This window comes from Theobroma cacao, chromosome 8 (assembly GCF_053813885.1).
Source record: "Theobroma cacao isolate CCN51 chromosome 8, ASM5381388v1, whole genome shotgun sequence".
NCBI lineage: Eukaryota > Viridiplantae > Streptophyta > Magnoliopsida > Malvales > Malvaceae > Theobroma > Theobroma cacao.
The window spans coordinates 26,824,577-26,835,980 of NC_142646.1; the positions used below are offsets into that span (position 1 = coordinate 26,824,577).

At 36.4% G+C, this 11,404-nt stretch overlaps 3 protein-coding genes across 4 annotated transcripts; 2 read left to right on the plus strand and 1 right to left on the minus strand.

Annotated features, from left to right (window-relative positions):
* Positions 1 to 247: 247 nt before the first annotated feature.
* Positions 248 to 1,845, plus strand: LOC18592852 (YCF20-like protein (DUF565)). 2 transcript variants are annotated; one of them, XM_007019769.3, is made up of 4 exons: positions 248 to 406; positions 565 to 772; positions 880 to 1,195; positions 1,346 to 1,845. In XM_007019769.3, the coding sequence occupies exons 1-4, from the start codon at positions 385 to 387 to the stop codon at positions 1,370 to 1,372; spliced, it is 573 nt and encodes a 190-aa protein (XP_007019831.3). In that variant the 5' UTR covers positions 248 to 384; the 3' UTR covers positions 1,373 to 1,845. The 2 variants fall into 2 exon arrangements, with proteins under 2 accessions (XP_007019831.3, XP_007019830.3); XM_007019768.3 differs by having other exon boundaries at positions 880 to 1,845.
* Positions 1,846 to 2,122: 277 nt separating this feature from the next.
* On the minus strand, positions 2,123 to 5,193 carry LOC18592853 (nitroreductase family protein). The gene is made up of 3 exons (XM_018126155.2): positions 3,572 to 5,193; positions 3,077 to 3,266; positions 2,123 to 2,671 (listed from the first exon to the last, which is right to left on the minus strand). The coding sequence occupies exons 1-3, from the start codon at positions 5,168 to 5,170 to the stop codon at positions 2,544 to 2,546; spliced, it is 1,917 nt and encodes a 638-aa protein (XP_017981644.2). The 5' UTR covers positions 5,171 to 5,193; the 3' UTR covers positions 2,123 to 2,543.
* A 2,106-nt stretch (positions 5,194 to 7,299) lies between these two features.
* On the plus strand, positions 7,300 to 10,179 carry LOC18592854 (arginase 1, mitochondrial). Its single transcript, XM_018125288.2, has 7 exons — positions 7,300 to 7,464; positions 7,550 to 7,727; positions 7,839 to 7,998; positions 8,262 to 8,395; positions 8,798 to 9,007; positions 9,485 to 9,595; positions 9,803 to 10,179. The coding sequence occupies exons 2-7, from the start codon at positions 7,584 to 7,586 to the stop codon at positions 10,061 to 10,063; spliced, it is 1,020 nt and encodes a 339-aa protein (XP_017980777.1). The 5' UTR covers positions 7,300 to 7,464; positions 7,550 to 7,583; the 3' UTR covers positions 10,064 to 10,179.
* The last annotated feature ends 1,225 nt before the right edge of the window (positions 10,180 to 11,404 follow it).

Consider the following 11,404-nt stretch of genomic DNA (forward strand, 5'->3'; position numbering starts at 1 on the left):
TAAAAGTAAAATCTTAATACTGTTATCAATTGTTTTTTAAATCAATTTTTAATAAAAATACAAAACTAAAGTTATTAAAATTAAAATAAAGAGATTAAAATAATTGAATACACCCAAAACTCAAAATAAGAACAGAGATATACTCCAAGCTAGTGTCTGCAAAGCAGGGGTAAATTTTATTCGGGTCGGGTGGAACATGGACGCGGGTATGTGGAGTGGAGATCTCACAGTCGGTCACTTTCACATTTATTGTATGGCGTAGCAAACAGAGTTTTGGTGTATGAAAATTTCTGCCTCTCAGTCTCCCTTCCTCTTTCTTCTTCCTGTTATCTCCTATCTCTGCCCTCTGCAATTTCTTTAGTACGTTGCGCTGCGTTTCCTTCAATGGAATTGGAAGCTGTTGTTTGTATGCTCTTTGTCTCTCTGTCTCTGCATCCTCATTTCAATTTTTCTTATGTTCCCTCTGGGTTTTACTCATCCTAAAGTCTATAATTTTCTACCCCTCATACAAGAGCCTGGAATTTGCGTCTGCTACTTTTGGGTTATTGAATTGCTAGTTTGCAGGTTTCTGCGGAGCTATGGCGACGACAACGAAATGGCCCAACCGTCTAAGGAATGCTAATTTTTCCATTTGTAAGCTTCCCAGTTCAAGTCATGCTACTGTAGACCCTGGAGCATGCTCTCACGAGAATGTTTGCTCCTTTGGACGGAAACACAATTCCCAGCCCTGTTCCATTCATGCAGCTCCACCTTTTTTCATCAATAATCTCAGGTATGTATCTGTGACCCATTTTTAACTTTGGCTGAGTTCAGGTATGTTAAATGTTATTGAAGGCTGTGTTCTTGATTAAGCTTCTGTTTTATTTTTTTTCTCTGCAGGAGAATGGCATGGTCTATTAGAAGCAGTGTGGATGCCAGTGGATTTGATCCTTCTTCCAGCGATAATGGCAGGCCGAGATTAATTAGGGCCATCCGAGCTATTCAAAGTAAACTAGGTGTGAGACTTCAGGAGCTGAGGAGAAACCTCCCAATGAAGATACTCTTTTTATTGCTAGGATTTTATTGTGCAACTGCATTTGCTACTGTCATTGGGCAGACAGGTGACTGGGATATTCTTTCTGCCGCCTTGGCTGTGGTTGTTGTGGAGGGGATAGGAGCCCTGATGTATAGGGCCTCTCTTCCTGTACTCGCCAAGGTTAGGAGTCTGATCACCATGTTTAACTATTGGAAGGCTGGGCTTACTCTCGGTCTCTTCTTGGATTCCTTTAAGTATGAAGTGGATAAGATTACTGGGTTTAGCAATCTCATAAATTTTGAAATAGATGTGTTCCCTGTATTCTTGTAGCAAGCTGCTGCTCTGATATGCTGTTAGGTAATGTATCGTGCATCCATCATGGAGTTGAAAGCGCGAGTGGATTCAATTCCAAGAGCTCTGGTTGTCAATGATGGCCTTTGATGGACTATAAATGGTGGCACTGAGACGAAAGCAATGTCGTAGTAAAGTTCTTGGGAGAAAAAAGTGGAGTTCATATGGAGAAACTCCTTTGCCTTGTCACCTATGGTGTTTTTGGTTCCCTAAGTTCGTTCTTTGCTTGGAATTACGGGTAGAATTTCCTGGCCATAGATTTACAAAGACTACAGGGCATCAATGATCATTTGGAGAAGTAGGAGAGAGGTTTTTTCATGCTTCAGGTTTGCCCAGAATTTTTACCCGACTATTCTCCTAGAACAACAGTGACAATGTCTGTTTTGCCACGTAGAGGAACTTCCCATGGGTTCTAAACAAGTTAAGTATCGCATATGCTTTTCTTCTCAGCTTGTTGGTTGGAAAATCGATATTGTGAATAGTTGAAGATATTGAAGGATCAAAGGAAGGCAGTTATCACTGGCATGTATACCTTTCAGCTGATGTCAATAGTGCAATGTTCCATAGGAATGCTTAATATATTTCAGTTTATTTGTTAAGAGTCCACCATGTCGGCCCTGCAGGTTAGCTTGAATCCTTTCTGAAAGATTTGTAGTCTACCAATGAGCTACACTACTTTTTTCATTTTCTAGAATGCGGAGTGCAATGCCATGGATCATTCTCTTTGTTTGTATGTCATTGCAAAGAAAAGCAATATTTTAAAACTTGAATTTTTTATTACAACAATACTAGTTTGCTTTATACAAAAAAACAAAAAAAAAAAACAAAATTAGTTTGCTGATCAAAGGGAAGAGCACTGTGGTTTTCCCGACTCCATCCATTGTTTCTCTTTGTAGTCGTATACACTCCGAATTTGTCATATGGTGAGATTCGGATTTAGACAAAAGTGGAATTTACATGCAGCAATAACTTTTAAGGACAGTCCTGTATCTATCTGAATGTGTTGCGTTTTTATATGCACCTGTGATCCTTAATGGCATCATCCTTGGCTTTGTGTATAATTTTACTATACTCACTCTTGATCTAAATTTTTCTTCTCTTTTGAATCACCTGCGTTCTTTACTGGGTAGAGTGGTAACCTGTAATCTTGATATAAACACGACCCTGCAAACTGCAATCATGTATCAATGCCAGGGCCTGGATATGCAGGCAGGCTCATAATCCGCTTGTCCAACACAGGGCCTCCGATGGTGAAATGATATAGACTCTGAAACTTTGATCCTCTAAACCCAAGAAGTTCGTGTACTGCAAAAGTACAACAAAATGAAAAAGCAAACATCATTTTGATCTTTCCACGATGACATATCCCACCTTGCTGTAATAAGGGGGAGTTGGGGCAAGGGCAGGCCTTAGATTTTGGTGTTACTCATCATAGAGGAAAGTGTATGTTCTTTAAGGACATTTTTTCCTCATTTCACTGCAATTATCTCAAAGGAGCATGCAAATTGTAATGGCACTGGCTTATATACCCCGACCAAGGATGAGACCACCTTATGCACTACTGACATAAAGAATGCAGTATACTTCAGATGAGATGTGTAACCTATCATCCTTTATGTAAAGCTCCATGTGATGACTAGGATACCATTTATAATCACTGTTGATTCGGAATGCTAGGGTCAAAACAAAGGTGAAGATAAGGAAACATACCAGGATCATCGAAGAAGCAACCAATTCCGGTTGCAGATATGCCAACCGCATGTGCTTCAAGGTACAAGACCTGGCCCAGAACTCCAGTCTCCCAAAACAGTCGAGGATACATCCATGCACCGTTGTCACTTAAGGCAGGTTCAAAATGGGCCACCATCCCAAGGCTGAAGCAGCCATCACTAGCAATGTCCTGTAAGTTCAGCATTTTAGTCATATTTAAAAACAATGCTTCCAAGGTTTGCACTCAGCAACAAAACAGCCTTCTGTAGGAAACAAGGTCATTCTTGAAAACATAATATTCTAAAGCATTTTCCAAAAAACTTTTTTCCAACTCTAGCATTCATATTTAACTAGCATTTATATTTGCAAATTTCACGCACTGATAGACTAGGACTATTGTTACATAAACCTGTTTCCATTTCCCAAATCAAGCACTTCCCTAACACAAAAAGTTGCTTTGCCAGTGAATATATATATAGGAAGAATGGCACACACCTGATGGCAAGATAGACGTTTGGCAAGCTCTTGGCAGTTATCAGTGGCAAGTTCATACAAAGGAAGATCATCAGGGCATCCCGCTGGTTTCTCCCAGTTAAACTCAGGCCTGGTAGCCCTCTTAAGCTCCTCTAAATGATCCTCGTTCCTTACCAAGAAATACAATCCTTTGGGCAAACCTACCACTCTATGAACAAACAAAGCAGCATGAACCTCAGCATCCCAAGAGAGAGCCCGAAACGGCAATGCTAATTGCCTTCTATGCTTCCCTCCATTCCCTGAAGGAACGCAATGCAACAAAATCTGATAGAACGTTTCTCTTTCCATTACAGTTACTCCATCCATATCAACCGCGCTCCTCCTTTTCCTAACAACTTCCCTCACCGTAAGACCTTTGTAAGAGTTTTCACTACAAATTCCACTGCTTTGAAATTGATCCACAGGAAATTCTCCGCTTTGAACGGTTAATGGCTTTTTAACTGCCTCAGCAGTCCTGTAAATTATGTCCCAACAAACATGCTCTCTGCTAAGCGAATTTGGCTTCCCTTTCCACTCCAAATTCAGGAATTCCTTTACTGCAGAACTAAGTTCCTTATAATTTACATGGAATTGGTTACTCCCATTTGGAAAAACAAGAAGCAAACAATCCGGGTGCTCGAATTCAATGTCAGGAAACTTCCCTTTGATTGGTCTTGATGGAACTTTGAACTCTGGAAAAATGTCAAGCCCCATTAGCTTCTGCAAATCGTCATACCCAAACCCATCTAGAAGCTTCACGTCCCAGCCAAGGGTTGCCGCAGCCATCGCAACAGCTCCAATCGCATGACCCACATCGTGGTTGCAGTACCGAAACGCGCGTTCTCCGTATTTCCATGCTTCTCGCCAGAAAATAGAAGAAATTCCGATGAGAAACGAGTTCTCCGGGAAGAATTTGGGGAAAAACCCAGAAGGGATTGTGGCTCGAACCTCGAGAGAGTGCTCTTTCGGAGCATAATGTGCGACGAAAGGCGAGTCAGAGAGAGACTGAATTGGCGGAGAAATGAGATAAGCCTCGGTGGGGTGCAAATTGCCGCTGCTGGGATTGACCCGAAGGGACCAAGTGGAATAGCCGGTGGTTTTCCAAGCCGAAAGAGCCAGAGAATCGTAGAACAGTTGGGAGATTGTGGATTGGGAGATGGGTTTAGGAGGAGGAAGAGAATGGAACAAAGAAGAATACAGGGGAGCATCATCAGTTATAGCTTGTTTCTCTGCCGGAAAGTGCAGGAGGGGAATTAGCGGTGCAGAAATGTAACGGCGAAAGGGGTTGGGTTGATTGGCCCAATCCAGACCACGTGGTCCTCTCGCGTAGTTGGTGAAACTGTGCTTCGTTTGATGATGGTATTTGAGGGCTTGAGCTACCTTTCCTTGTTCTTCTTCTTCCTTATTGGGGTCTGTCACAGATGGTGAGGCCGAAGAAGAAGAAGAAGAAGAAGGGAAAGACATGGTTGGGATCGTTCTTCTGTTTGGGCGTGACAAAGACACAGACGTTGAAGGAAGAATGTGGAAATGTGGAGCGTTAAGCGGTAAACAAAGCCTTGAAGGAAGGAATTGGAGGACCATTTTTGAATCTTACAGCCATACGATACCCCTATGGTCTCTTCCAGAATCATTTTAGACGAGAGAGTAGAGCTGTTAATATGGGCTGACCCGGTTCAGCCCAGTCCAAGTTTTTGTGGGTTAAGAAAATATGAATTGGGCTTTATCAACCCATTTTTTATAAGAACCATCAAAACTTCAATCCAACTTATCCCTTGTTAGTCCATGCGTTGGGTTGGGTCAACTTATTTTTTATTTTTTTTAAAAAAATTATTTTTATAATTTTATAATAAAATTATTTTGTAATTTAATTTATAAATTAAAATTATTAATTTGATAAGTAAAGATTAAATATATTAAAATATATAAAATAAATAATATTATTGATAATTAAATTATTAATTTTATATAATTAAATATATAAATTTATTAAATTAATTAAAATTATTAATTTTTTTGGTTCACAAAGTTAGCTTGCTCCAACTCACCCCAATTCACTATTTTGGTGGGCTGATCCATTTAAATCTGGTTCAAATATAAGTTTAAATTTTTAAGTTAAGTTTACTTCATATTTGATAAAAATTGAATCCACTCAATGAATCAAGTTCATTTTGACAGATATAGCCATTACCAACCAAAAGCTCAACCATGAACTAAGGCTTTGGGCTCAAGTAAGAGTTCAAGAAAGGGTGGCAATTTGTATTATCTAATTCGAAATTTTTAATAAATAATTACGAAAATTTAAATAAATTTTTATTTTTTATTATATTTAATTAAATTTTTAAATATTAATTTTTGATTAAATAAATTTTTAAAATTAATGGTTGATTAATTACTATTAAACAAACTATCACTTATTATTTATGTCATGTGGTGTTGATGCATTATAATAGATAATGATGTAACATGTTTATATACCATATTTACATGATTATATGATATTTTCATTTTTCATGTTAACATCATATGAGTATAAAATATCAAGTTATATTTTGATTAATGATAATTAATTAATCGTTAATAACATACATGACAGTTGATTATAGTAATAAAAGAAAAAAAATTATTTAAAATTTTTTGAATAGTTTTGAAAAATTTTAAAAGCATTTTGTTTAATTTGTAATATTAAATTTTAATTTCATATATTGTTGCTTTGTTTAGAAATTATGTATACTTTATTAGAGATTATTGATCATTTAAGATAACATTTACTATTTTTTATGATTTACTTTTAGTTTTTAATTTTTTTATTTTAGATTCAGATTAAATTTTGAGTTTTATTTATAGAAGTACTAATAACCAAATTTGGATATTAAATATTAATTTTTGAATAGAATTGAATTTAAATAAATATAAATATATATAGTTTTACAAAAGATTCCAATTGGCTTACGCTCACGAGTCACGGGTTGCATAGAGGTGCGTATCCTGGCTAGCAGCAAAACACATTGGAGCGCGAGACGTCCATAATGTTGGATTTCTTCTTCTGCGGGATTTGCTAGCTCGTCCGATATGCCTTGTGACTCAGCGACACCACTTTACCAATTTCTCACGTTGCCGCTAATTGATTCGACCACTCTTCTCTCCACGTCAAAACACAAAATTGACCCTCCTTTATTTTTTTGCTATAACTACTCAACCGTGCCTCATCTTCTTTGATTTAATTTGAATTAATCTTGATTCGGGTTTATCTCGATTATGAAATCTCTCATAAGAGATTTTATAAATTAATTATTAAATAAATTATGATATTATTTATTATAAATTTATATTTTTCATAAAAAACTTTTATTTATAAGTTTATTATTTATTTTTTATTTATGTGAAATTTAAGATATTTTACTCTATTTAATTATATATTATATTTGTTTTACTGATTTTTAAATAAAAAGATATTATTTCGATTTTGATATCTATAATGAAAATTTTTATTACAGATTTATATTTTTAATCTAAAAGATATACGTAATAGTTGAAATTGAAGCCAGTGAGCAGCGTATATATGTCTTTTCAATGTCACCTTTTTCCGCGGAGTGCCCGACCACCAAAACAATGCAAAGCTAACTCCACGCCTTTCCAATTTCCCATCATTACTTATATTAAATAAAAAATGGAATGTGATTTAACTTTAATCCGATCCGGTCGTGGCATTTGGCTTCTTCTTGCTGCTACTGGAAAAGCTGCAGTGCCATCTGCATGGCTTCCTTCTTCCTTCTTTCTCCTTAAATTACTCCTCTCATCACTCGAACGAGTCACCTCTTTCGACTCACTCACTCACTCTCTCACTCTCTCTCCGGCCTCTGATCTTCCGTTTCAAGGTACAAATGCCACCTCTTCCTTTATTATTATTCTGTTTCCTTTGTTCGAAAGGAGAACTAATCTTTGCTTGTTTTCTATTTTAAGAACACCACCAATTTCTTCGCCTTTCACTGCGGACATGTCAGCCATAGGGCGGAGCAGAGGAATTCATTATTTGCAGAAACTGAAAGCTGCAAATATACCTTCTGATTTGATCGAAAAGGGCCAGCATCGTGTAATAGATGCTTCTCTCACCCTTATTCGCGAGAGGGCAAAGCTCAAGGTTCTTTTTTAACATTTCAATTCTTTAATTGATTCTTTTGACAAGATTTTGAGCATCATGTTTGAAGGTTGTTAACTCAGGAATCTGAAACTTATTAATGGTACTCCCTAGGGTGAGCTTGTGCGTGCTTTAGGAGGTTCTTTAGCATCCACTTCTCTGCTTGGAGTTCCTTTAGGACACAACTCATCGTTTCTTCAAGGACCCGCGTTTGCTCCTCCTCGAATTAGGGAGGCAATCTGGTGTGGTAGCACGAACTCAACCACTGAAGAAGGTAGCTTCTTAATTGCCCTTAATAAGATTTTGCTTATACACACTTTTTTGATTCTCAGCACTGATATTGCTATCCCATCTCGATGGGTTAGATGTTATCATAACATTTAGACCTGAATGTATATGCTCTGTTTCTGAATGTGAGAGTTTTAACTGTTCTGATAATCATTGTAATGGATTTGGCTGACATTTGGAATCTAAATTAAAAGGGTTTCCTCCACTGAGTTCTTAATAGTGTTCTCAATCCTTTCCTCGGTCCTGCAGGGAAGCAACTAAATGATCCCCGGGTGCTAACTGATGTTGGTGATGTCCCGGTCCAGGAGATCCGTGATTGTGGTGTAGATGATGATAGATTGATGAACGTCATAAGTGAGTCTGTCAAGTTAGTAATGGAGGAGGTGAGTTTCCGTTTAACTCTTGGCTTCTTTCTTCAGAAATACTATGACTAATTATGATGATTATTTTAAGATTGGGCTACTTACATATTTAGACCTTGAATTTATACTCATTTTGAACTGCTGGGCTTTGTCTCAGTAAACAACCTTGTGATCATCTATGTGATTTGAATTGGTTGAAATTAGTTAAATTTACTTTCCACTTGTTTGTTAGTCTTCGTGCTGGAAGTCTTTGATTTATTGTTCAATATTTCTCACCAAAGCATTTTTGTTGAGAGGGAAGATTAGGGGTGTTCAGGGGGCCTTTGATCTAGATGCTGGTTGCAATCAATGCAAGATTATCGTACTTGTACCTCTTGGTTCAGATAGATGAATATTAACTCTTTTAATGTCTGCGCTTGTCAGGATCCATTACGCCCATTAGTTTTAGGTGGTGACCACTCCATATCTTTTCCTGTTGTAAGAGCTGTCTCTGAGAAGCTTGGTGGACCTGTGGATATACTTCATTTAGATGCCCATCCTGATATTTATGATGCCTTTGAAGGGAATAAGTATTCGCATGCATCTTCTTTTGCTCGAATTATGGAGGGTGGTTATGTTAGACGGCTTTTGCAGGTAACTTTTTCTTCAATATGCTGTATTAATGGCTATTATATTCTCCCATTCGACAAATAGTTCTTAGACCAAATAATAACTCCAACTGAGGCAGTTTAACAAATGTCAGTTAAGTTTTCTGGAAGTATTTTACCCATTTGTATTGTAAGTTGAATATCTTGGAAGTAAGGTAGTGACTTTGCAATTTGCTATTTCTTTTCACCGGCATATTTTCTTTACCTTCTTTGTGGAAAAGCAGCTTGCGTTTATAGTGCCTCAAGTTCTTCAGTGAGGGAATGATGAGTTTTCTTGCAGGTTGTTATAGTTAATGATTGAGTTTTCTTGCAGGTTGTTTTTGTTGTTTCATCCATTCAGTTCACCCTCTTCCACTGTTGTTACAACCTTGAGAGTGGTCACGTAACCACCTTGTCACCAAACACACACAAGGGATAATATATCTTGTTTTGCAACTAATTGTCTGAAGTGCTGTCATTTTAGGTTGGTATCAGATCAATAACAACTGAGGGGCGCGAACAAGGCAAAAGGTTTGGAGTGGAGCAATATGAAATGCGAACATTTTCAAGAGACCGTCATTTCTTGGAAAACCTGGTCTCCCTCTTTTTCTCATCTTCTTTTTCTTGGTGTTTTTCACCTGGCTAATATGTTGTCACCCGTCAACTTCATTGCATAACATGTTTTATGAATTTTAAAATGGATTGTCTTAGAATTGAAGACCAGAAAACCTGTTGTTTGGTGGAAACTGAAAGAAATTACAATTTGAAACTAATATTAGTGCACTTCTACATGCTTTGACAGAAACTGGGGGAAGGAGTAAAGGGTGTGTATATTTCAGTGGATGTGGACTGTCTTGATCCCGCCTTTGCTCCAGGGGTATCTCACATTGAACCAGGAGGTCTTTCCTTTCGTGATGTTCTCAACATCCTACACAACCTCCAAGGCAATCTCGTTGCTGCAGATGTGGTAGAATTCAACCCACAACGTGACACCGTTGATGGGATGACTGCAATGGTTGCAGCTAAGCTTGTTAGAGAACTGACGGCTAAGATGTCAAAATGATAATTTTTGTGTTTCTCTGTGTCAAGGTCATTGGATATGATAACAAAAGCTACCCTCAATGGAATAAAAGATATGGCTTCTTGCCAGAAATAGAAAACATCATCTTCTTACCTCTATTTCGTGTCTGTTTAGCTAAACAAACTAAAATTCGACTCCATCTTATACCTGAACAAGATAGGCCATTACTGTCAAGTTTCATATTGCATGCAAAGGCCCTATTTTTAGTCTCTTCAATGAAATTTTCCAGAATGATTGCTTTGCTGCCCATCACCAGTGTCTTCAATGAACTTTGGCCTTTTAAAGGTTTGGTCATTTTAGGAGTTATTGTGAAATTATTTAACACAATTATTTCATTATTAAATGTTCATTTTTAACATTGTTATCGAATCGAGAGATTCATATTGTGAATCGTTATCGAATCGAGATTCATATCGTGAATCAAAATCTTAATTTTTTAAAAAAATTAATTGAATGGTAAGATAAATTTTTTTTAAATTAATTAAAAATTTATGAAGTAAAATAATGTAATGATATTTAAATTAAAATTATCAATATTTTCATAAAAAAATGAAGTGATTCAATTTAAATATATTTTTTTCCAACTTTATGTATATACGAGATATTGATATACATAAATTATAAAAAATAATATATATTTTGTATATAATGTATAGATATATAATAAATTTTGTATTAATGTTTCCATATGCACATTCAAATTTATTTTGTACATACAAAAGTTTTTCAAATGAATAATAGTCAAAACTTAAATTTTATTGAGCTCTTTTCACAAATAACTCTTATGCATAAGATGTTTTTGAAAATAGTCATATGATAATTTGAACTATTTTTAGCCAAGAGAAATAAATTTTGAACAAATTTGCCCTTAATGAAACTGACCAATATGTTTGGATCTGCACTACAACTTGACCCATATGTTTGGATCAATTTAGTTTTTAACCATTGTAACTCATCAATACTCCTCGACAGACCATCCATCTCCTTTTAAAAGCATCCTCATCAGAGCATTCCTCATCAGGTCAACTATAGAGCATTTTGAGCAATGATAAAAGCATTTTGGAGTCATTCTAGCATAAAGGTAGACATATTGTAGAACTGAGAGAAAGTTCACATTCCGTGCATTGAGTTAATTACCATAAAATTGCATATATTTTTAGTTATAACCATATCCAGAAAGGTAGGCATATTTTTCATATTCGTCATATTCTTCATTTATTATTTTTGAGCATAAACGTAGGCATATTCTTCATGTTTTTCATATTCTTATTGTTTGAAGTTGTTGAATTTAAATTTAGATTTGGAAGTGTCGATGGTTTTTGG

Excerpts from the sequence above, each read along its gene's own strand:
- LOC18592852 (XM_007019768.3), top strand. The coding sequence starts at position 385 with ATGGAATTGGAAGCTGTTGTTT. Across the intron at positions 407-564 it reads GGAATTGGAAGCTGTTGTTT|GTTTCTGCGGAGCTATGGCG; the intron begins GTATGCTCTTTG and ends GCTAGTTTGCAG. Across the intron at positions 773-879 it reads TTTTTCATCAATAATCTCAG|GAGAATGGCATGGTCTATTA; the intron begins GTATGTATCTGT and ends TTTTCTCTGCAG.
- LOC18592853 (XM_018126155.2), bottom strand. The coding sequence starts at position 5,170 with ATGGTCCTCCAATTCCTTCCTTCAAGGCTTTGTTTACCGCTTAACGCT. Across the intron at positions 3,267-3,571 it reads AACGTCTATCTTGCCATCAG|GACATTGCTAGTGATGGCTG; the intron begins GTGTGTGCCATT and ends CTGAACTTACAG. Across the intron at positions 2,672-3,076 it reads TTGCTTCTTCGATGATCCTG|TACACGAACTTCTTGGGTTT; the intron begins GTATGTTTCCTT and ends GTACTTTTGCAG.
- LOC18592854 (XM_018125288.2), top strand. The coding sequence starts at position 7,584 with ATGTCAGCCATAGGGCGGAGCAGAGGAATTCATTATTTGCAGAAACTG. Across the intron at positions 7,728-7,838 it reads GCGAGAGGGCAAAGCTCAAG|GGTGAGCTTGTGCGTGCTTT; the intron begins GTTCTTTTTTAA and ends GGTACTCCCTAG. Across the intron at positions 7,999-8,261 it reads GAACTCAACCACTGAAGAAG|GGAAGCAACTAAATGATCCC; the intron begins GTAGCTTCTTAA and ends TCGGTCCTGCAG.